This window comes from Pithys albifrons, chromosome 5, assembly GCF_047495875.1.
Source record: "Pithys albifrons albifrons isolate INPA30051 chromosome 5, PitAlb_v1, whole genome shotgun sequence".
Classification (NCBI taxonomy): domain Eukaryota; kingdom Metazoa; phylum Chordata; class Aves; order Passeriformes; family Thamnophilidae; genus Pithys; species Pithys albifrons.
Window position 1 is genome coordinate 70,518,543 of NC_092462.1, and position 24,742 is coordinate 70,543,284.

Here is a 24,742-nt window from a genome sequence, read left to right on the forward strand (position 1 = left end):
AAATGTCTGCAGTGATGGCAGCACATGGACATGAGATGGGTCCATTCCAGAAGCCAGTTGCTCTGGTGAGGTGCACTGGCTGTGTGGATTGTTCTAACTGAACAAACAGTATCCTAGGAGGGGTATCCACCTTTGCTCACCTGATGCCTTCGGGCACCTGCTTTTCGGCTTAGACAGCTGCTTAATAAATTTTGCACTGAGCAGAAAAGAGATAGCCCATGGATCACATGCCAGGGGTCATCCAACAGAGCTAAAGAAATGTCTAAAGACTATGGTTGGACTTCTGGATAAAAAAAGATCTTTGCTGTCTGTCCATCTATCTCAAAATCCAACTGGTTTGCTCCAGACCTTCAGTGGCAGTCAGGAGATGAAAAGGCTTGTTCAAGAATCCCATACCTGCTCCTCAGCGGAATAGCAAGGAAACAAAATCCAGGCTTTCCTGTTTGACATTTCTCAGTGATTTTGCTGATATTTCTCCAGATCTGAGTTCACTGGAGATCAACATCTGCTTTTTAGGCACTATTGAGCTAAGCCCTTTTATTTGTCAGTGATGTGCCTGTCTGGTGCCCAGCATGACAATCCATATTCATTCAGTTCTTAGCATGAGGATCAGTGTTGATCTGCATTATGAAAACCTTTCCTGGGAAGGGAGGAGCCCTAGGAGAGATGCACATGAGAACAAATTTGTCCTTTAGCAACACCTGTTGAGGTTACAGAAGGAGATGGGAAAACACTAGTGGTGTTTTTCCAACATCCTGATCAGCTTTGAGCAGCTCTAAGAACATCATCCCACTTAGCAATATCACAACAGCCATATACCCATTTCCCAGTGATGACTCCCAATTATCATCCAAGCACAGGACTTGGAAAAGGCAGACAAAACAGAAGCATTTCCTCTCCTGTGTGCATCAGAAAACCACATCTTCATCTGCCTGCAACACCAAGCAAGAGTGTGGGAGATGAGTTTGGTGCTCCCTCTGTGTTTACAGTGGGAATAACCAGCCCATCTCCTGCCAGGAGATAAAGCCTGTATTTCACCTTGGAAGAAGTGTTCATTTCCAGTTCAACCCAATTTATCAGGTGTAGTTTGGGGTGTAACACACCCTGGACACCTGAGGGCTGTTTGGGGCCCTCCTACAGATGGGAAGGGTTGGGGAGGAAATGGGGATGGGGTGGCCAGAGCCTGTAGGGCTGGATCCTATTGCAGAGGCGTGAGGATGAAGATGGCAGTTGGTACACATGAACTGCCCCAATTCTTCAAGGCACCTTTCCAAGCAGGATCACTGGCATTTCCTTGAGTTCATCTAAACCACTCCATCCTTTGGCCCTGCTGGTCACCTTGTGATCACTTTGACCGTTTGTAAGGAAAGAGAACAGAGCTCTTTCTTGCTCCTCCATCCACCCCTCCAGGGCAGTCATGGGTGCAGGACCCACTAGGACATTTCCAGCACAATGCTGGCACCTGTCCCCAGGAAGGAGCTGGAAAGGCACTCATCAGCATGGGGCACTTCTCAGAGGGTCACTCAATGGCTCTGAGCCTGCACCTGGGCTGGGCTCCATTCACCAACATCAACACAGCCTTAGCTCAGCCTGTTGCCCAATTTTTACTGGCACTTCCATGAATTTTGGAGGCTGGAGTTTCTTTATAGTAACAGTGAAGAGGCTGACGAGAATGAAGTAGATTTTCATAAAAATTTTATTTTAATGAACACATTTTACACAGTAAAAGGATTGGTATGTGCAAGGTTCCTAGACTCTCTTGCTGATTCTCTTGCAGGTGAGGTCACCCAACATCATTGTCTGAAAAACAAATGGAGAGTGTTAGCTTTTTATGCATTTGTAGAATCATAGAATATGTCAAGTTGCAAGGGATCCATAAGGATCATTATGATGCTTAGCTCCAAACTCATACTTAGAAAGGATTTGGTCTTGCAAACCAAAATAGGACTGATCCCCAAATTATCTCCTATAAACTAACTTTTTAAAGCTTTGTATGCCTTCATGAATATCCCAAAGAAGGCATCCCTCAGCTGGGATCAGTTTGCTGCACCTCCACTCTTTAGGGGTGTCAAGCCCAGACTATACCTTTACCTCTGGGTGGTTGAGAACATGCCCTCATTACCTGAAACCTTGATCAACAATGCCTAAATTGGAGTCTTAAAAATACTTTTTGGGTCAAACTCTAATGAAAAACTGCCTTCAGTGCCTGGTGGCAGAGCCTGCATGCAAAGCACATACTCTTCTCCAGCACCTCTCCAAGGTCCTCAGCATCCCTGCATGCTTTCTGGAGACAAGGCCTGAAGGCAGCTCTGAGCACCACTACCCCAGCCATTGCCCTTCTACACTTACATGGGTGATAGTGTCTCCGTTGAGCTCGGTGATGGATTTCAGCCCTTTCACGTTTGCAATCAGTTTGTTGTTACCCTCCATCTGCACAAGAGCCTGGTAGGAGAAGACAGAGGCATTCCTCTTATTGCTCAGACCACCTCAACCCTTGCCTTTTGTCCCTCCCCTTCTGTAGTAGGAGAGCACTGCAGAGCCAGGACATGCCACATCATCTTTCCACCACCCACCCATTGCACACTGCTGCAGCAGCCTCCTTTGGGGTGAGCTGACTGGGAGCTGGATGACAGCATGGGGCTGAGGGAAGTCTCGATCAAGGTGGCAAACTATCTAAGGAGCTTTCAGAAACTCAGGCATGGCTAGAATGCTCTCCAAGGGACAGGCACATCTGCTGAGTCTCTGCTCTCCCCCGTGAGCTGCATGTCTAAAAAGGTTCCAGACTACACCAGTACCCCCAGGGCAGCTATCACTGATCATTGAAATTGCTCAAATAAATAACCCCGTAAAGTTCATTTCAGTTTATCTATCTTGTCCAGCTATAAGATGTGTTCATCTGCCCTTGAGCTGCTGGTTTGCAGAGGACAACACTCTTCTAAAAGTTGTTTCCCCCTGGTTTATGCCAAAGGGACTTCAGTGATGCTGGAAATTGTGATATAGCCCAGTACAGCTCTCAGAGGCTGATTCACCAGAGCATTTCTGTGGTCATCATCCCTCTTACTTCAAAAGTCCCTGCAATGTCATCTTCTCTTGAGGTAGAAGTGAGAGGCAATATTTGCTAGTGGGGCTGCCTTGACATTTTATGAACCATTGGAAACTAATGTCCAGGAATGAGAGCCAGCCCAATTTCAAGGCTGATAACTTCTCATATTGCCAAACCATCTCACACAGTGTAAACAGCAGCAGTGGAAAAGGGTAGCAGAGAAGTTAACAGCTACTGGGACTTAAAGGATTTATTGGTTTATGATTCATTGTCTGACCTTCCTGCACTACGTTTGAGTTAGTAAAATGAAGGTGGAGGTATGTTTTGTGTTGCAACATGACACAAAGTCAATCCCTTCCACCTCAAATCTTTCAGGACTTTTGCTGTCAGAAAAATTTACCAAAGCATCTCTAATCTCCCTTTTCCAAATGAGATATTAAAACACTGGTTTCCAGTGTTTTCCAAACCAGCTACTAAAATAACTTTACAAATGCAAGACTTCATCTGCAGATGTGTTTTAACATCTGTGGTCTGGTCAGTCCCTTTGCTCCAATGCAGAGAGAATGGCTGGAAAGAATATTTAATGTCTCTGTGCCTCCACAGCCCTAGCAGGGGAGGGGCTGATCACTCACCTTTGCTTTCTCTCCTGTCAGCATCTCAATCTCGCACTCCTCCCCAATGGTGAACTCGTTTTTCAGCACTTTGGATCCAGTGGTCACGGTAACTGTGAACTTCTTCCCATCCTGCACAATTTCTGTGGTGCTCTTGATGTCCTTGCCCTTCTGGATCTGGTCATCAGGAAGCCCTGGCCAGAAACAAGTGATAGATACTTGGTGAACCATGGAGCCAATTGTGGGCAGATTGCTGCTGCTGGATGAATGTGGCAGGATTTGGGAACCTACTGCTGGGAAAATTTCTATTCCAGTGTGGAACATATCCCTGAGTCTGCTGGGCAGGAAGAATAATACTGTCATCCTGGATTTTGTGTGGGAACTAGACATGTCCCTTGTCTCACTGGCCTGACTGGAAGCACAGCAGCTACCTCCCTGACTAAGTAAAAAATCCTGCACTGTTTCTTTCACTGAGAGGTAAGGAAAAATGGAATAAATTGAGGCAGAATGAAGGAACTCTATGAGATTCAGAGTTCCTCAGAATCAGCTTACTAAAGTCCACTCCCAAAGCCTGAAGTTGATCTGACAGGTACAGAGCACCCCACTGACACTTAACTGTGCAGAAAGAGTGCAAAGCCTCCTGAATCCCTGACAGCACATTCCCTGTCACAGACACTGGCAGAAATCTATCTAGCCTCATTCAGCATTCAGCATTCAAACAACTCTGGCTACTTTTCTGATGAATGGCAGAATGTAGGGCTTTGCAGCATCGCCAAGTAGCAGCACAGTACTTGAGCAATGCCCTGCTCACCCTCAAATTTCACAGCCTGATGGTGCAGATCTGCAGTCCCCCTAAGCCACCAAGGTCTCACTGGTTTATCACATGTGTGCAGCACTCGGCCATGATGGCCTGTGGCTGCAGAGTCTGTTGGGACTGTTTCCCTGCAAGCCATAAAATTTCACCCATCATCTCTTGACATTCAGTCCCCAGCCAAGGACATTCTTTCTCTTCTGAGATCACATCTCCACACACATAGATTTAAAAACCTCCAAAACTGCAAGATGACAGACAGGAATAGGAAATCTGTGAGATGTCTCAACCTACATCATCAGCACATCAGCACAGTTGACTTCCAAAAATTAGCAAGATCTGCAGAGGCAAAGCAGCACATAGCACATACAGGCACTTACCAAGGGCTTTCATAAAGGGCTCAAAGTTTTCCTGGGACTGGAGCTCGTACTTTCCAGTGAAGCTCATGATGAAAAGGCTCTCTGTGCTCCCAACACAAGAGAAGGTGCCTTGCTGGTGAGCAGTGCTTGGTTTTATACAGTCCTTTTGCCTTAAAAGGTGGTCAGAGGTGAGATGATGTAATTGTTTTATGGCCATGTTCAAACATTAACGTAAAACTGGGCAATGGTCAGCGATAAATTGCTCTACATTTTACAGACCTCAATTTACAACATGGGGGCAGGGAAAATCACGTAAAATCCATTTTATGGAGGTCAAAATGTGGCATCCATAAACAAACGATAAAAAAATAATAATAATTGTGCAAAGAGATTAACTACCAGAAGAATGAGCCATATCATCTAATGAGCTTGCAGCCTGGAACCATGCACCTGGAGGAGAAAGTGGTGAAAGATTGCGCATCCTCTGGAGCTGACTCCAGGATGGTTTCTGCTCACTGGTATGTATATGTGGGGTCTTCAGCACTGGTGTGAAGAGTGGCTGCACACTGACAGGGTCTGACTTGGTCACAGACCTCACTTATAGCAGTACTCACAAAACCATCATTGTCACGTAAGAAAGATTCAAAATCAATTCCTGGGCTTGCACTGGCCCACCTGAAGACTGCAGTTTAATTCAGGCTTCATCACTAGAGCCCTGCCTCTGAGAACGGGGTTTTATGTGAATAGATGGGCTGATGCCATTAGTGATTTCCCCTTAATGATGATTAGTGATCTCCCCTTTCCTTTTCTTTCCCCAGAGGAGCCACAGTCACTTATGTACAGAAGAAACATTCCAGCCCTCAGAACTGCATTTTTCCTAAATGCCACAACAGAAGCAGGACCAGTGGCAGCCTCCAAGCTGAGCCAGATTCCTCCCTTCAAAGCAGGAGTCAGAGCTGGGCTCCTCTTCCAGCTCAGTGCCTTTGGCTGAGCATCCCAGATTGCTGGATGGCACCATAAGCATCCATCCTCTGGGTCTGGACTACCAGGCTTGGCTTCTTACTCCTGTCTTATCCTCTGCCCTAATGAGTTCATCCTTCCTCCCAAAGTCAGCCCAGGGATTTTCTCCCTTTTTACTCACATGCCTTCTCTTCCTTGCAGTTCTTCTATTTTGCCTTCTCATAGCATCTTTGTCCCTTTTTAAGTGAAGTCATAGTTAAGAATGTAAAGGACCTGTCTCCTTGCACCTTTGGAGACACTGTCCGAGCCTTCTGCAGCCGCCTGTCCTGCTCTCGCCGGCTCAGCCCAGCTGGTCCCTGCAGTGCAGTGGTGCTCCGTGACGCTGCCTGGGCCAGTTCAGCCTCAGTTGCTGGTTAATTAGTACAGGCAGTGTCAGCTGGACAGGGCAGGAGAGGGAAAACCTCAGCTGGTGGGGTGGGCGGTGGATGAACTTGTGTAGGGGGAGGAATCTGCAAGGGGATGTCATCCCTGTGCACCACGGAAGGGGCCAGGCAGGTTCAGAGAGCACTCATGGTGGGTAAGTTGATTCAGCAATTTCTCCAAACAGCTTTTTTTGCCTTTTTTCCCTTTTACCCCACAGGAATGACATCACTTTAGGAATTGCATTTCATTTTTTCTCTGCCTGGAGTGAATACCCTGGTATTATAAAGGACTGCACTGACATACGTCCCTTTTCAATGTTTCCTTCATAGTGACAGTGGTGACAGCTCTGCAGCCAGATCTTGGTACCAGCTGGACCTGGCAGTTCCCTGCTTCTGCCAGGCAATGTTGTCTGGCTGTGGGCCACCTGGAAGCACATGTGTGCCTCCCACATATTTGTGCCTTGGACCTCTGGCTGCTCGTCCAGGCAATTCAGGTCCTGTCTTTTTGCATGATGGTGAGAGAGATTCAGACTTGAAATAATTGTAGAGTTCCCAGGCCCACACTGTCTCTGGTGGCCAAGCTCCTGACGTCTGGATGTCACCTATCAAATGTTAAAAGGGGAATATAATTGTCCAGGGCTCTCTTGATAATTGTGCAGAAATTGTTTGAGTAATTCAGAGAAATGGACAACTCATGAGAAAATTCACCCCATTAGGACCCATATTGTTTCTGCAGATATCCTCTCCTCCTCTGCTTACTGTGAATAGCTATAACATATCTATGCTCCCAAACTTGGTGTGATAGATAAATATGGACTATGGATCACTGCTGAAAAGTTTGGAAATGCAACCTGATTTTTAATCAATGATCAAAAAAAAACCTCTTCGTGTTCTATTGGACTGGGGTCTTTTATTTCTTTTAGCAAAGAAATGCAGAAATTCTTTGTAAAATAGAAGAAATGCTTATTGAATGAAATTTAGTCAAGGTAATTATTATCTAGCCAGGCCTGCTGAGCAAACTGCAGGTGAGATAAACTTAATCTCAATAGCAAAGTTCAGAATACTTGTACATCTCCCCACCAGAATATGGAATCTTTTAAAATATAACATCACTTTAACTTTCCAGGGCCAAGAAAATGGACCTGATTGGCATAAACACAAGACTGAGTCAATTGATAATTTGATTAAACTAAACCCATACCCTAAAACCTGGACCTGGTTTGCAGAAAGAAAAAAGGCACGGATCGTTTTCAAAAATTATCAAGGAAGCTGCGCCTTGTGGGAAGCCAGCAGGTACTTCTATATTTAAGTTGCTTTGAAAATAAAGCATCGGTTCTTAGAAGCTTGCCAGAAGAATGGAGAGAAGTGTCTCATTTCTGCTTTTTGCACCTGAATCAAAGATATGGACCTTCTCAACTCTGTTCTAGACATTTGAGCTCTCTGTGTCCCAGGGTGATGAACCAGAGAATTGCCTGTTGGAAGGGACCCTTGAAGGTCTCTACTTCGACCTCCTGCTCAAAGCAAGAATATCACCAGTTGATCAGCCATGATTTTGGCCAAATCTCAAAACCCACCTTCTCAGCCTGTCTGGGTGCTCATCCTGGGCCTCCACCACTCGTCTCTTGAAGTAGAGGTACCCAACCCAAACCTCACAAAGTACAATTTGTGGCCAGTACCTCATGTTATATCATCTGCCATAATCATGAAGAGTTTGGCTTGGTCACCTCTGTAGCAGCCTGTGGAGCAGTAGCATCCTTTTATTACCTTTCCTCCACCCTTCCCTGAGATTCTTGATCTCAGCTCCCACTTTCACTCAGTGTTTGCCAAGGCACTGGGAAACAGCCCTCCTATGTGCACCTCTTCTTGATTATTTGGACACTATGTTGGGAAACAGGATATTGAGTTTTAGGACTCCTACAGAAAAATATCTCTCTGCTTCCCCCAGTTTGAACTAAAACTCTTATTTAAGTTCTAAACTATGAGAACAGCTTTACAGCCAAAGCACTGTGTGGTGCGAGGCACTTTGCTGTAGCCCAGGACAGGGTACCTGGAAGCCTTGTGGAGGTTTGGGAATGTCTTAATGCACCTCATCTCTTATCACCTCTCTTGCTCTTCTTATCTATCCCACCAGTGACTCCTCAGGCTTTGGGAAGCCTTTGGTTTCATCTCAGTGCTTTGGGAAGCTGGGACTGGGCTCTACACTAGGATTTTCTTAGCCCAGATGTGAAAGGCTATGAGCCAGGGCTTTTGTTGATTCAGTCCTGGATTTTTCTAGTTCAAGTCCAGTTGGATACCCCAAAAGCCATTTTTTTTGAAAGCTTGGTCACAAGTTTGCCAGTCACAGATCCTCAGGTGGGCTTCCCTCTGTCTCAACCTATAGTATTGCTTGGATAATCCCTATTTCTGCTGCCCTTGAACCTGTGAACTTGGTCTGTGGCCCAGTTTTCACATCTTTGGTCTGATTATTTTAAACCTTGAGGAACAAAGGTTTCTTTGGCAGGCCACATGACTGCATTGCTTCAAAGGTTTGGATAGGATGGAAAAAGATGCCACGGCTGCTGTGAGCTCTCTCTCCCTTTTGATTTCCACCAAGTTCTCTTTGTGCTGCATTACCAAGACAGCACTGCAATGAAACACAGCATCTTTCCCAGATTTCTCTATTTTTAAAATAGTCTTAGCAGTCTTCTGGAGGCTCCTGCCTTCAAGCTGTATCTTCAAAGCCGCAGACATGGAAGCGCCAGTTCATATTGGTTCAGATTAGATATGCCACTATCAGGGCCCTGATAAGGCTGCCAAAGGTGGTAATTGTACAGAGAGCTGCTGCTTGATAAAGCTTTCCATCGATGCTGATATTCAGCAGAGGGCAGCCCTCAGCCCTCGTCATCTTATTACAAAGGTACCAAAGGAGCCAAGGGTTAGTATTGCATCTCTGAGGGAAAGGCAGCTCTTTCAGTGATAGCATGAGACCTATCACTGACTTAGCTCTGCTCGCCAATGATCACCTGGGGAGCAGAGCTTACAGAAGAGCTGGCCTTTGCCTTTGCCTCAGAGTAGGAATAAAGTTGCTGGCTGTGCCACTCACCTCCCACTCTCAAACATCTGTGGTGTAGTGCTGTGGCCTCTCTGGGCACATGGACCCCTCTGCTTATTCTCTCAGAGGGCATGCATTGATTTTCCTTGGAGCTTGGCCTTTGGCGGGATGAGGCTGTGCTACATTGCCCTGCCCTGCTCACGGAGTCAGGGTATAAAGACTGAAAATGGTGCTTTTACCTGTGGGGCTAGTTCGTGCCAGGACATGGAAAGAAAATGTTGTGGAACAAATGGAGCCATTAGCAGTTAATGTTCCTGAGTGAGGAAGGTCTGTAAGAATCCCCCAAAGCAGACCCAGTGAACATTTAGCCAGTGCAGATCGTTCATCTCACCCCACCACATGTCTGCAGTGCAGATGTCTCCATCTGATCCAGGCACAGGAAGAGCTCCCGAGACAGAGTGGGGATAAGTAAATCATTTTCTGCTCAACTGGAGGAGGCTGGGGCGTTGGGATGGAAAGGAATGCAGCCTCCAGTGGTCAGATGAACTCCTGTCCTGGAGGGACACCTAGCTGTCTGGGCCAGTGCCACCTGTCCAGGTGGTCTGTGCTCTCCCTCATCCTGATTTATCAAGCTCAGTGGCTCACTTTATGCTCCTCACAGAGGACTGCAGCTAATTAATCAAGGAGAGCTGCTCAGGCCCATACAGGCATGAGGAGGAGCCTGTTTCTGTCTCTCTCTGAGGAACATATATAACCACAGTTTATATGTAAAATAAAGGAAAGTTCAAGCAGTAACTCCCATGACATTCCCTAGCAGATGGTTCTCCTTGGCTGGGGAAAGCAATGACACAAGAGTGATGCACCAATCAGAGGGTCAGTGCAGGAGGCAGGGCCCTCCTGCCAGGAGGGCAGAGAGGTTGTGTGGGGTCTAAGAACACCTGAGTTTTCACCAGGTTCAGGGCCATGGACATGATCCATGGGAAACAACTGTGGTGCCAGCAAGGCCAGAGCTGCGGGCACAGACCAGGATTGCCACTGTCTGTGTCCCACTTGGTCCTGTCATGTTTTCTGTAGTCAAAGTGCTTTCCTGAGCATAGGTATTGCCATTTTTCATATTATAGAGCACACAGAGACTGCCTGACTTTCCCAAAGTCACTTGGAGAAACTGATAAAACAAATGTAATGTAACTGCTCAGCCTCCACAGCATCTTCCTTGTTGAGTTCCTGGTGGGTGGTCATAAAGCCCATATGCTATGGGATTGCAGATTTTGAGATAAAATTAGGCCCAGGGGTATAATATGAACTTTGGTACAGTAGGACCAGATTGCACAACCTTTTCCAGGTAACAGCGTCTCCAGTATCCCACCACAAGAGCCAGCACTGCACAATTCCTTGTGCTCCCTTTCTGCTCTGCCTTTATGAGTGGGTTCTGCACTTTGGTCTACAAGACCCAAACCACAATCTAGATGTCCTTGAGCTGGTTGTGAAACACCTTCCTCTGAGGAAAGAGTTGCACCCATCTCTGGGGCAGGGCTGGTGTGCTGGCAGCTCCTTGCCCTGCAAAATCTCCAGAGGTGAAGGTGGAGAAATCTGTATGTGCACATTTGTAGATGAGAGATGGTGATCCACACGGCAGTTCTGCTTCATGTCATCTGAGATACCAACAATTTCTGTCAGATTTAGAAAGACGGGAAAAGATTCACATTCTCTTTAGCAAAGATGAAGCTTTGTGCACTTTAATTTGTTTACAGTTGTACATTTCTGCCTTATATCTCCTTGACATGAGTCTCAAACAAATGATTCTGGGTGCACATTTGTCTGTGCAGCTGCAGACACTTTGCAAACTTCCTTAGCTCCTCTTGCCATGGATGTCTGAACCTGACCAATGTGTGGGTCTGCCCCTGAGAAAGGCAGAATTGAAATAATTTGATTTCTGCCCAAACCTTGCTTTTTTTTTCTGTCTGGAATCTCCCTGTTTTCTGTGTGAAAGTTCACATTTCTCTGCCTGAGAGGGCAGAGAACACCTAATTTCTTCAACAAGCCCCCATAATAATAAGCTTATATATTTTTCTTAGCCAACATAACACACTTTCCACTGGGATGTGCCCTGTACAGGGTAGTAAATAGCATTGCAAAGCTCCAAATATCCCCATCACCTCCTTACTGAACCTGCCTAGTGTCACATGGGTCACTTACAGGTCTGAAAGCTTTTATTTGTGTATGGTTTTCAGACCTTTGGCAGCTTGTGGGCAGAGACAGGACCAGGAGATAGGGAGAGATTTTTGTGCTGCTCAGGGTTATGTGATGGTTTTTTATTAAATTTGTTGCATTCTGGACCTGGTTGAGAGCTGGGGTTCTTTCTGTGTGCCCCTTTCTGAGTGTTTCCCTGGGGACAGGAAAGATCCTGCTGAGAGAAGGGTGATAAAAGGCTGTTCAGTTGTCTCAGTCTTCTCAGCTTCGTAGCCCGACCTTCTGCTGCAGGACATAGCCTGTGCATCCTCTTCTTCAGCTCCAAAATGGGGCTCTTTGGACAGGTGTTTCCTGCCTGTTGTCGGGATGGCTGAATGTCCGTGGCCCGAAAGGTGGAGGCAACTGTGGGAGGGTGGGAAAGGCTGGGTGGGAGGGTGGGAAAGGCTGGGTGGGAGGGTGGGAAAGGCTGGGTGGGAGGTGGGAAAGGCTTCCCAGGCAGCGGTTGTGCATCTCCTCCGCGGACACAGGGCACTGCCGCCATCTAGTGACATGGGATTTACCGGCAGAGTCCGGGGTCCTGAGCGCTCCTGCGGATGCTCGGCGGGCGGAATGGACAGGGGACCCCAATCCAAAGCGTTGCTTGTGCCTGGGTCGTGTAGAGGGGCCCATTTCTGGAGAGGTTGAAAAAGCTGCTCAGCAAACACGAAACTGAGAGTGTTGCCATGCTTGTCTCTGAGTGCTGCAACACTGAGACCTGAAATTTTAGGGCACGCTGTGCAGGAAAAAAATTGTCTTCTTGCTGTTACATGCGTCCTTCTACTTTCTCAGTCCTCATCATACTTTTGGATGCCTTTGGACGGTGAAGAGGCTGAGAAAATTCTGTCTGGAGGGATGAAAACTGATGCACTAGCAAAAAAAAAATGTTGGAAAAGTCGGACAGCAGCCTTAGCTGGGGTTTGCAAATTCAACTGATTCCTGACATGTAAGTCCAAAGAGCATGAACTGCTCAGGAACAGACAAGGTCCAAAGCAGAAGTGCTAATCCCAGCAGGAATATGGAGGCACTGAGTAAGACCAGGTTAATTAGAGGCTATTACATTTTCCAGCTCTTGATCTGTTGCTGCAGTGGATGAGTTCTGACACGTTGGTGTGCACAGGCATTCTCTTCTCCTCTGTCTTTTAAAGTTCAAAATTATATTAAAAATCATAGAATGGCCTGTGTTGGAAGGGACCCTAAAGATCATCTTGTTACAACTCCCCTGAGCCTTGGGAAAGGACACCTTCAAGGTTGCTCAGAGCTCTGTGCAAAATGAAATGCTACTTTAAACTTGAATGCGTGGAAATTGCAGGCCTGAGCATGGAAAAAGCCCTCCCAGTGAGTGTCCCAGGCACTTCCCCTGTGTTCTGTGCTCACCTGTGGCTGCCACATCAGCAGTACCTGCATCCCAGCATTAACCACTGATCCTGTTAGTGAGGGCCCGGGGCATAGATAGAGCTGTGGTAACAGCCCTGCTGCTATTTCTCTCTGCAACTGCAGACAGCAGGTATCCTGGTATAATTTTTTTGTAGGGTTCCTGCATCCCAGGGGGATTTAATGGTGAAAGGATCATCAATCTCATTGTAAACTCTTCACTTGAAAAAGACCAATTAGATGAACCAGTGAAGTCATCTGTTTAGCTGTTCTAAAACACACATTAAAAGAACTAGACATATGGTAAGTAAATGCCCAGAGGCGTAATGTTCTATGGAGGTGGGAAGAGGTGAGGTCTCATTGTCATGTGCTGGGTGGCCCTTGCAGAAATGATCAGATGCACATTGATGATATTAAATTATTGCACTTAGTTATAAGAACAATCAGCTTGTGAAGCTTTTTTATATGGATTTCATCCTTTCCTTGTTCTACCCGAAGTTTGAGCTGAGCTCAAAGTGTGTTCTGTCTCTGCATGGGCAAGGAAGGAAAATCCTAAATTCACCTTGGCACACTGTTGTGAGATAGGGTAGAGGTTGGAAGACGCAAATCATGTATCCTGCAGTTTTTAGTATTTCCTTTATTTCTAATATTTCTCTGTTTTGTCCAGAGGTGCTACTTGCAGTTTTTTGTAACAGCTGCCAGTGGAGCATGATGAGGGCTAAAGCTCTGTTTCAGAGACATTGGCCATCCACCTCTGCAGAGCCTTTGATGACTCCAGGGATGGCCCTGGGGAGGTTTCACTATCAATTTAAACTTGAGCGATCCCTTATAAACAAGGTCCAGCCCTGCTGCCTGTTTTTTTCTAACACCTTCTGAAAGGACATGGATGCACATCTGGGGTGGGGATGGACCTCCATTACAGCGTCACTACCCCACTGCATGCCAGTGTGCCATGAGGACTGGCACACTGCGGGTACAGGGAGGTCACAGCAGGTTTGGGTGGCTCAGGCTTCATCTTTGTAATTTCACTAGGAATGCTGAGTACAGAGATCTCCTGATGGTGGAGAGAAGTGGGCTGGTAGGGTGATACACTTTATAAATAGCTTGCTGCCTAGCTGATTTCCCAGAGGTTTGGTCTGCTCTGGCCCACTGTGGGAGCTCAGATAAATTATTAAAGAGCCTCTGCTGCTTCCTGCTCTGCACAACACCACAGGGGGCAACTCTGCCCAGAGCCTGGAATTTTGCCTCTGCCCTGCCTCTGAGGAGCTTGCAGAAGCAGCCCTTTGGGATGTTTGGTGTAGAAAAGCCTGTTTCCATGTCAGTGCTCAGGGCAAGGACTGGACCACCCTCTCCTGGAAATTTTCCTCATGGCTCCAGAGTTAGAGAGGCAATACAATGTGTCAGACTCCAATGCTTTGGCAGATATGTCCCTTGCTGCAGACATGAGCTCCCTGAGTCACAGCGGGCTGTTATCAGCCATTCCTCGTACCTCTGCACCTTGCCTGCCTGGGCTGAAGTCTCCATGCAGGCTCCAGCAGCACATGCTGAGCTGCACCCAGTGTCTCTGCATCCACTGATCCTACCTCAACCTTTTCCTTAAAAAAGCACTGATTATATAAAAATAAAAAGTAGAAAAGGGATGCGCAGCCCCTTCCTGCAAAGGAGAACTGGTTAATTTTTTGCACATCTCCATGCCCCCTCTCCCTCCCATGCCTCACTTTCCCCATCGGTACTACAGGGATGTTAGGAGGCTGAACACTTGGCTTTGCACAGCTGATTTTGGTTGCAAGGATCCTCTGGGTGTTTTTGATCCAAACTCTCCTTTAAGCAGGTTCAACCTCAAATTTAAATCCAAGTTCACAGTTAAATCATGCAGCTGTGTTTCCCCAGCTGGAGTGTCTCTGGAGTTACACTGGAGACAAGTAGCTCTCTGTGCCTCATGCTTGATCACCTTCTGTTAAAAGCTCTCTCCTAATATTAATTGGATTTCTCACCAGCTGCAGCTTGTGCCTGCTGCCCCTTGTCCCAACACTGGACACCAGCAGGAGCACCTCAGCTCCGTCTTTCCTGCATATTCCCATTCCCAGGCTCGGTGCAGCGAGGCTGTCTCTGCTGGCTGCGGCTCAAGGAACATCGTCAGGTTGCAACAGGGACAATTTTTCCGTGAGCACAAGTGCAAAGGGTAGCTGGGTTGGAAGCGGTCGCAGTAAGTTGTTTGTCCACTTTCCTGCCTTGTCATCCCGTGCCAAGGGGCTGCAGCGTTGCCCCAAGTGCCTGAGGTGGGAACAGCTGCGGGGGCTCAGGGGATTGGGGTGAGCAAAGGCCTCTCCCCAGCAGCGCCGGAGGCTGCTCGGTGGGATTTGCGCAAACACAGAGGATTTAGCTCAGCCCTTCCTACACTGAGTCGAATCTTGTCCTTAGTTTAACCCTTTTGAACAAAATCAGCCTGCTCTGAATACATAGCTGTTTCCTTTTATTTATCTTCTTTTTTTTTTTTTAACTAAAGCTTTGGCAAAGAGCCCACAGAGGACGTGACGTTCTTGTGCAGTGGCTTCTGCACCGTCAGGGCTTTTCCTCAGGCGGGAGGTGTCTCCGGGGGAGGGTGGGAATGGCGAAGGGAAAGCAGGACAAGGAGGTTCCAGCCACCTTGGCGCAAATCCCAGTCAGCCTTTCCACAGCCTGCAAAATGCTGTGTGTCCTACACCGGCCCTGGCTGTGCCAGCTTCCTATGACTTTTTTGGGGAGAAGAAGGTTTGTTCCCTGAGGACCTCGATATGTCCATAGGGGAAGTTTTTGAGCGAGTCAGTTTGGGATGTGAGGGCTGCTCTGGGTTCCCAGCAGTGACAGCAGTCCTTCCCCAGCAGCCATGGAGTACGTCAGCACACGGGGAGGCACGAGGGCTGCTGACTTCGAGGAAGTCCTTTTCTCTGGCTATGCACCCGATGGGGGCCTTTTCATGCCCCAGAACATCCCCTCACTGGACAGGGACACTTTGCGGTGCTGGAGCAGCCTCTGCTACCGTGAGCTGGTCAAGGAGCTGTGCTCCCTCTTCATCTCACCTGGGCTGGTCCCAAGGAGCACTCTTAATGGTGAGCACAGCCACACAGGGCACTGCTGCCAGGGTGTGCATGAGGATTCTGGGGTGTTCAGATGCTTCTGCCTGCCTTCACCCCATCCTTTCACTGCCCCCAGGGGATGGAGCCTGCTCTACTGTTGCCTGCTTCTTTCAGTACCCTATTCTCCTCTGTCACCTTGCAGGAAAAGGTGTTCCCTGTCTGCAAATAGGGATTCTGGTGACTGCAACAGTGATGGTTGATGCTGTGACCCTCTTCACTGCTGAGGCACCCTGCTGCTCTGCTGGGCTCCAGGCCTGCCCTCCCTCTAGGGCCTTCTCCTGCTCTATGCTCTCCTTGAGATCTTATTTTTAATGTTTTACAGCATTTAAAAGCTGTCACCTCCACCAGAGGGCAGCTGCAACCTCTGTCTCAATGGCACATTATAATAAAACTTGGGTTTCCTGTACTTCATATGTTAACACAGTTTTCTCTGATTGTGTTCAGTGTCCTCTGGGGTTACCTGGCATAGAGTTACCATACACCATGAAAGTGGGCTGGTTTATTCCTAAAAACTACTAATAACTTGTTGGATATCTGTCACCACTCCAGCGACTGAGGGTGTTTGTGCAGAAAGGTACCAGGAGCATGAAGAGCATAGATGTAGGAAGCCATGGGTCAGAAAAACACTCCTTTACACAATCTAACAGCTCCTTTAACCATTTTCCCTCTAGACCTGATCGACAGGGCCTTCAGCAGGTTCAGACACAAGGATGTCATCCATCTGTCCAGGCTGAAAGATGGGCTGAATGTTTTGGAGCTCTGGCATGGGGTTACTTATGCGTTTAAGGATCTGTCCTTGTCCTGCACTGGGCAGTTTTTGCAATACTTCTTGGAGAAAAAGCAGAAGCATGTCACTATTCTGGTGGGTGAGTATGTCTCCTTGTGGGGTGTCACATTTCTGGGCAGGACTTTACCATGAAAGCCGCCATCACACAGCCCTCCCAACAGATACCCCAGAGTGGTATTGCCTTGTGGGTGGCTGGTGAGTGGTCTCCAGGCAGTGCCAAGGTGGGTTCTCTAGTAGAAAACATCTCATGGAGCATCTCTTCATCTTCTTCTTAAAGTGCAGTGATGCAGGTTTGACAAATGCGTTAATTTTTGCTTTTCTTGGTTCTTCCTCACTTTGAAACAGGGACTTCGGGGGACACAGGGAGCTCGGCCATTGAGAGCGTGAGAGGGCAGAAGAACATGGACATCTTTGTTCTGCTGCCCAAGGGGTTCTGCACCCAGATACAGGAACTTCAGATGACCACCGTCATTGAAGACAATGTCCATGTCTTTGCTGGTTGGCACTGTTCTTGGACTTTATGGCCCTGCTGTGTCAAAACCATGACCCTAAAAGTCTCAGAAAGCTGCTCAGTGGGATTTGCAGCTTTAGCAGCTGCAGCCAGGCAACTCATTGCTGTCACCGTGCCCAGACATCTGGCTAACAGGAGACAACATCCCCAATTTGATGACCAAATTGTTCAAGATTTCCTTTTCTCCTGGCCACAGATCAGTGTTGCCTCCATGCAGGCAGTTGGTATTTGGCTGCACTGAATTCAGCACTATTTCCTGGCACTAAAATGATTTGGACTCCCCCCTTTCCTCTGTCCTCTCACCTCCATGGATGATAACTACCACCTTGCCATCCCCATGGGTTGAGCTGCTCAAGTTCCCATGGACTCTTCTGCTCAGCCAGTTCTCACCTTGGCATCTCACAAGGGAGATCTGTATTTGCCAAATACCTATTTGGTATAAGCAGGAGCCCAGAGTGCCACATGTGCAAAAACCACCCGGCATCCACATGGTGCCACTCTGGCCCTGGTTTCTACAGCCCTTGGGGCAGATGGGCAGCTCAGGACACTCTTGGACACGACAAACCCCAGGGCTTGAGACCAACCCTATTTCTAGCATAAATACCCTGTGCCTGATGCACTGCTGTTGGCAGATCTAATCTTTCTTTTCTCCTTTTGACAGCTCATGGGAACAGCGATGAAATCGATGAGCCGATCAAGGAACTCTTCGCTGATGTCGATTTTGCCAGAAAATACAATTTGATGAGCTTAAATTCTGTCAACTGGTCTAGGATTATGGTGCAGATTGCTCACTACTTCTATGCTTACTTTCAGTGTGCCCCATCCCTGGATACCACCCCACTGCCAGTGGTGGAAATTGTTGTGCCAACAGGAGGAGGAGGAAATATCACAGGTAAAGGGAAAAATATAGGTTAGATAAGGGACAGAATACTGTGATCTATGGACCAAAAGCACTTTGCAGATACTAGGTATTACTATTTATTAAAACACCCACTCTCTGGTAGGATTTCTTCAGAACCACTTATATTTTATTACTCACGTATAGTTATTACTCAATTTAGGTGTCACTGATAATTTACAAGGTGCAGAAAAACCCAAACCACCCTTTGATGATGACTGTAGCTATCTTGAGGATGGGAACATTAGGAGAGGACAGAATGTGTTTGATGCAGAAAAGAGAGAAAATACTGTGGCTCTGATTTCCTAAGTGAGACATTAACAGAGGTGTGGAGTCCTGCCTGTTCCTACTCTGGTTTGCCTGGTAGTGTGTGGTCAAGAGAACCACTCTTAATTGCATAATCTGTACTTCTAAATGAGAGTCCTCGATTGCTTCAGTCCGAAAATAGGTATAGAACTGTCTTCTGACAACAATAAAGGATTTGATATATTCTCTTCCACTGCTCTTCCAGGCTCCCTATCTGAGGCAGCATTAATAAGTTGCAAGAGCCCAAAATCTTTATGTCTCTTGCACAGCACCTGTCTGACCTCTCAGTCCCTGCCCATCCATCATCAAATGTGGAGATGCCCAAGAGTCAGTGTTCCACGGCAGGTGGAGCATTGCATCCCTGGGTTTTATAATCTGGTGCTTCACCAAACCACTAAAGAAAGGTATCTAAGTCCACCAAGGAATACGATTTGTGTCTACTTCTGAGCTAGGTGTTCAATCAATTTGTATGATGACTTCTTTGTTAAATCTCCTTTGGATGTTTATTCATCAAGCACACATGTATTTATTCACTGTTTTTTCCTAGCTGGCTGTATTGCCCAGAAAATGGGTCTCCCAATTCGACTTGCTGCCGTGGTGAACAGCAATGACATCATTCATAGGACTGTTCAGCATGGAGATTTCTCACTGGCAGAGAGTGTGAAGGCTACATTAGCATCAGCCATGGATATTCAGGTATGTAGTGAATTGGCCAAAAGGGAAATGACAAATACTCGTGGGGTTTTTTTTGCTTTTACTCTGATCTGTTCTGCATAATTCTACCACTGGCAGTGCCTCTTAGTGATGCATTATGAAGTGTAACTCATATTGACCATTTATGCTGTAGACTGCTGAGATAGATCAAACACCTTCTTCCTCACTTTTCAGAGCCTGACTTTGTGATCTTCATTGTTAAATGCTGGGTTTCTGGGGTTCATTCTGTGCAAGGATAGCAAGAGAGAGACATTTTCACAACATATGACAACTAGAGAGCTATAAATGCCATCATGTCTCAAGGTTTTTGTTGATGCTTCCGAAAGGCTCCACCAAGAGCAAGAGGAGAAATGAGGAAGGTAGGGAAGTCCAGAAGAAATGCCTCATTTATGGCCAACTGCAGGTTGCTCAGAGCAAAACAAGTCTCAGCAGGCAGGCAAAGGCCTCAGAAAGAAAAGTCATGGACGTACAGAAACCAAATACCTGGAAGCAAATACCTGCCATTTCATTCCTACCCTGTGATCCCCAGGGATTGGATCTGCTTCCAAACAAGTGATCAAAGTGGGAAATCCTTGGTGTTGTGTCTCTGTGACCTTAAGCTACCTGAATTTTCCAAAAGCTTTTCAAACACCCTGGGAGGACCTGGGAGCCTGGAGGGATTGCTGTGCATTGCAGTCAGTAAGTCCTAATGCCCCTATCACCAGGCTTTGCTCTGCAGCTTGGCTTTCCTCCCAAGCCATGAGCTTTTGGGTGCCTGGGTTCCCCTCTGGTTCCATGTCCTTTCAGCATATCTCCTGTGGCACCCAGGCATGTGCCAGACGTTGGGATTATGGGGGCAGGCAGTGAGGAAAGGTGATATCCTGAGATTCCTGAGGAGCTGGATGGGTGTATCCACTTGCACATCCCTCTCTGCAGCTGCATGGGACATCTTTGTTCAGCTTGCATCTGAAGCATCCATGCAAGTATTTCCATAGCATAAGAGATCATTCATTCTGAAGGGGAATTCATGAGGACTCTAGCTGAGGCCTGTTTAAAGCAGGGTCAGCCCTGAGTTCAGACTGGATTGATCAGGGATTTTCCATTTAGGTGTGGGAAACCCTCAAGGATGGAGAGTGTACTGCCTCTTTAGGTTGCCTCTTTTGCAGACTAAGGTAAAGCAGAGAAAACTTTCCTGTTAGACGCTGCCTGAAGAGTTGAAGGTGAAGCAGGAAATCTGGTGTGGATGACCATTATAAGGAGCAGTCCCAGGAATATCACATCAGACTCTGTGTCTTTGCAGCACCTGAAGCCAAGCACGGGCTGTTCTCTTGCCCCGAGGTCAGGAAGCACCACACAGCTCATGTCAACGTGCCAAAACTTTGTCCTCAGCATGACCTGTCCTCCAGACTGGGCTCAAATGTTCTTCTGGGCAGCTCTGGTGGCACAGGACAGAAGCAGAAGCCTTACTTAGGTGGTAAGGCCAGTACTTGCACCAGTATCCCGGCCCAGTTTGACTTACTGGTGTCAGTGTAACGATCTGTAGTGGAAATCATAAGGTAATATGGATGGAGCGTGAAGGGGAAATGTGTGGGAAGGATGTGGGAGCAGTGGAAAGAAGGACAGGAAAAAGGATGTCAGGAACATGATGCTGGAAGCACCTCCAGGAGCAGGTCATAGAAGTCCAGGCACCCTGACCTATAGCTTATCAGGACAGCAAGGTTGGGAAGCAGAGGACAGCCTGAAACAGGAGACAGTTAAAAACAAAGGGCAGGCAACACCCAGACTAGACTAAAGATTAGAGGCTGGAGGCTCTGGGAGATGATGATGGGAAGATGAAGAGGAGAACTGGGGCCATATGACACCCAGATAAGGACACGAAAGGCTGAGTAACTCCTGATGATTTGCCAAGGTAGAACAGGATGGGGTGACAAAAGGTCATAGGCACTGTCAACTGCTAAAAGGTATAAAGAGTTCATCCAAACCCACCACCTGAACCCAGGAGATATGATGAGTATTCTAAGTTGGTGCCCATTGTCCTGTCTGTCCCTACAAGGTGTCTCAGACAAACCGCCTGGATGAATGTTTCTTAGTGCTTGTAAACATGCAGAAATGAGACAGAAGAGAAATTGGTTTGGGACCCTCCTGTATGGTGCACAGAGCTCTGCCACAGTGTTGCAATACTGGTTGCTACGCAGCCATACAGGCCAGTCAGGCCCTATATGTGCCCTATAAGTTCATAAAGTTTATCAGCCAGCCCTTCAGGGAACTGGATGTCTCATTAAGTCACGGAAGAACTGGGTGACTCCCAACAGCATCTGCTACCCTGCGTAAACAACTGGATATTTCTGGTTCTCCTACACAGCGTGTCATTAGCCTGGGTTCCTGACGGAGATTGTACAGATGTGGTCACACCATTGATTCATCAGCCATCCCTTCATTTTCTGTTTTCATATGATGGTCACTGTCAGACTGCTCTGACAGGTCAAAGGTACAAAAGACATTGTGTTCCCAAAGACTTGTCTTGGGATGTAGGTGAGCAAAGAGAAGACAAAATGCCCACCCCAGCTGCCACCCAGAAAAACACAGCAGTAGGACCTCAACCCCAATGAGACAGCAGAGAATCCACACTGACGCTCTTCCCCTGAGACCAATGCTTGGATTTTCAGTGCTCAACTATTGCCTTGTTTTCCCAGGAGCCTTACAATGTGGAGAGGATCCTGTGGCTGCTGTCAGGGTCTGACAGCCACTTGATAAAAATGCTGATGGAGCAATTCAGCATATCAAAAAGCGTGAAGCTGCCAGAGGATTTGCACAGAAAGGTCAGTTCTTCACACACAGCACCGAGTATATATGTGTGCAAGGAGAACTACGCTTTTCAACTCATTTGCAGAATTAAAAAAATCACGGCAGAAAGTTTCAAACCAAAAATATGTCAGGCCAGAACAGTTTTATATCAATGCATGTGCATGGAGATGTTGAAAACCTGTTTCTAATTTTATTTTTTTTAAAGCTCTTGGCTTTAAAAGTCCATGGTCATGCACCAAGGCATCATGCAGTAGATGCTGGCACGAATTGAGTGTTTGGGAGTGAGTCTGATGAGTTTGGGGCTGGAATTCAGCCTCACTGTTATGGCAAATGGGAGCACAAACACAACAGGGAGAGCAAAAGAGAAAACCAAAGACTGGAATTGCAAAAGAGCCACATGCAAAGCCCTGCCTCTTACCATCCAAATTCCCATGCCCTGTCCCTCACTGAACATCCTTTGCCCAGTGCCTGCTCCTGCTTGATCTGCAGCAAGATAAATACTAAATGATATTATTATAAGCAAGAAGAGCTGTTACACTGAGGTGGGTTTTACAAGTTCTCAGAGCATGAAAACAGCAGAAGAGAGCTGAGGAGCTGAGTCTTGGCTCCTCTCCCCCCACAGTCACAGCACCTGTGGACAGAAACCCCTTGCTCACACTCCCGCCCCATGGTTGTTTCCAGCAGTGCTTCTTCCCTCTGCTGCAGCAGCAAACCCTGTGGAACCCCCTCCTCCAGCCTTCCTGTTTCAAACTGCTTTGCTGAGTGCCTGTGGCACAGAACTGGCTAGGAATGTATGGGGAGGTGATGCCCTGTGCAAACTTCCCTGTTTTCCACAGCTCTCTGAGACCCTGCGATCCTGCTCGGCCTCTGATGAGGACATTGTTGGAGCCATGCGGCGCTGCTGGGAGGAAAACCAGTACCTGCTGTGCCCCCACTCTGCCGTGGCTGCTCACTACCAGTACTCACAGCCAGACAGGTGAGTCTTGGGGCCTGGTGCATCACTATCATCCCCTTGTCACTGCAGTATCTCCAGCTCAAGGCTCACTTACATCCAAAGTCTTCTTGCTTTTTCCTTTCCAGCATTCCTCGGTGTTGCTTAGCCCCAGCCTCCGCAGCCAAATTTCAGGATGCTGTGCTCCGAGCTGGCCTGGTTCCTCAGATTCCTCCTGAAATCACTGCCCTAACAGCGATGGAGACCAGGTCCACTGCCCTGGAGCGGGGGCAGGACTGGGCACAGGTGCTCCGGGGATGGATTGAAGCCGTGGCACAGCAGTGGGTGTCACAGGGTAACAGTGGGCAGGTAGTCACACAGACCTGAGCTACTGGACGCAGCTGGCCAATGCCTTCCAGGGCTCATTCTCCATTCCCAGGAAAGCCCCACATTATGCTGGGAGTCTCCATCCAATGATTCATTAGCAAGAATGCACTTCCCTGTTGAAGTATATGGAATATTTCATATTTCCAGTGAAGAGCTCTGCAATTATATCCCCTTTTTCCTAATAATTCATAAAACCTGATTGAAACTCTGAGTAAACATGCCTGTTCCATCATACTGGCTGTTACAGAAAGCTTCCTTAGCACTACCCACACTTGCCTGCCTCTTGAGAGTTACCCAGTGATTCTGGCTCTGTGCTGGGATGTTCAGCCCAGTGATCCCAGTAACACCTAACATCCTCAATGGAAAACACATGGAAGACTGGAGTGGATCCATTTTACTCATCCCTGTAATTTAAGCAGTGCCAGGGATCATTCCCAGGCATTGAAAACTTGTTCAGTAATAGCATTAAATAGCAGATGTTTTCCCTGGACATGCTTATCTTAAAGAGCTACTTTCCAATGCTGTATCTCACAGCTTTTGGTCCTAGTCTGGCTGCAGACTCTTCCCAGGCAACTTCCACTGTAGCAAGTAGGAAATGGGAAATTCCCCTTATTCTCTGCCTGAAACTTCAGGTCTTTCAATACCACGTTCCCATCATATACATATAAATATATAAATACCTTGTGTGGGAGCTGCCTCCACAAGTCATACATCTGGCAGGAATCTCTTGTGCCTAAAAAAGGGGAAAGAAAAATAGGAATAATTATACCAGGGGGAAAAAATCCCCATCTGCCATCAAAAAAATTCCCCCTTTGACATCAAAGGAAGTCCTGTAATGGGAGGATTAATTTGAAGGTTTAGTGGCATTTAACAGGGTAAAAGAAAATCCTGTGAAGTGATTCAGCTTGGGATGTTTCAGAATGTGCGGGAAAAGTGGGAAGCTCTGCTTGGGCTGCAAGCTGCCTTGCAGGCACTCAGGCAGCCTTTTCCTTGGCTCCCTCTGGCACAGCCGGCCCCATGCCACCTCCTTGCATCCCACTGAAACCCTGCAGGAGAGGAGGGACCTCCAGATGGGAGGTTGAGGCTGTCCCATCCCAATTAACATGGGTGAGGGAAACAGCTTACTTGAAAATTATGTAAAAAAAACCACAAGACTTGGATATTTTTAATGTTAACAGCTCCACTTGCATGGATTGAGCAGCTGTGATGGGATCCAGGAATGATACTTCATGAGGCCATCATTCACCCTTCTTTGAGAACCAAACTAGCAAAATATCTCTTATTTAAGCAGCAGCCTAGCCTCATCCTCATGAATAACCCTGCCCTAAAGGATGCCTTTGCACTGGGAGGTGGTGCAGCACATCATGGGGGGGTGCCAGTGAGAACCCCCTTGATCCCATTCAACCCTCTGATCATTGATCACTGATGCAGCTGTTATGCTTAGTGGATTCCACCACCTTTAATATCTGCC

The 24,742-nt window shown here is 47.3% G+C and overlaps 2 protein-coding genes across 9 annotated transcripts; one reads left to right on the forward strand and one right to left on the reverse strand.

Annotated features, from left to right (window-relative positions):
- Nucleotides 1-1,678: 1,678 nt before the first annotated feature.
- FABP1 (fatty acid binding protein 1) lies at nucleotides 1,679-6,186 on the reverse strand. Its single transcript, XM_071557027.1, has 5 exons — nucleotides 5,966-6,186; nucleotides 4,846-4,994; nucleotides 3,676-3,848; nucleotides 2,350-2,442; nucleotides 1,679-1,800 (listed from the first exon to the last, which is right to left on the reverse strand). Coding segments are annotated over exons 1-5 (468 nt in total). The 5' UTR covers nucleotides 5,968-6,186; the 3' UTR covers nucleotides 1,679-1,749.
- Nucleotides 6,187-7,402: 1,216 nt separating this feature from the next.
- Nucleotides 7,403-23,761, forward strand: THNSL2 (threonine synthase like 2). Of its 8 annotated transcripts, none has more exons than XM_071557023.1 (9): nucleotides 14,911-15,149; nucleotides 15,699-15,926; nucleotides 16,625-16,819; nucleotides 17,086-17,238; nucleotides 17,913-18,143; nucleotides 19,003-19,151; nucleotides 21,842-21,967; nucleotides 22,790-22,929; nucleotides 23,034-23,761. In XM_071557023.1, exons 2-9 carry the CDS (start codon nucleotides 15,704-15,706, stop codon nucleotides 23,269-23,271), a joined length of 1,455 nt encoding a protein of 484 aa, XP_071413124.1. In that variant the 5' UTR covers nucleotides 14,911-15,149; nucleotides 15,699-15,703; the 3' UTR covers nucleotides 23,272-23,761. The 8 variants fall into 8 exon arrangements, with proteins under 8 accessions (XP_071413126.1, XP_071413124.1, XP_071413122.1 ...); XM_071557021.1 differs by having other exon boundaries at nucleotides 15,702-15,926; XM_071557022.1 differs by having other exon boundaries at nucleotides 14,911-15,116; nucleotides 15,702-15,926.
- The last annotated feature ends 981 nt before the right edge of the window (nucleotides 23,762-24,742 follow it).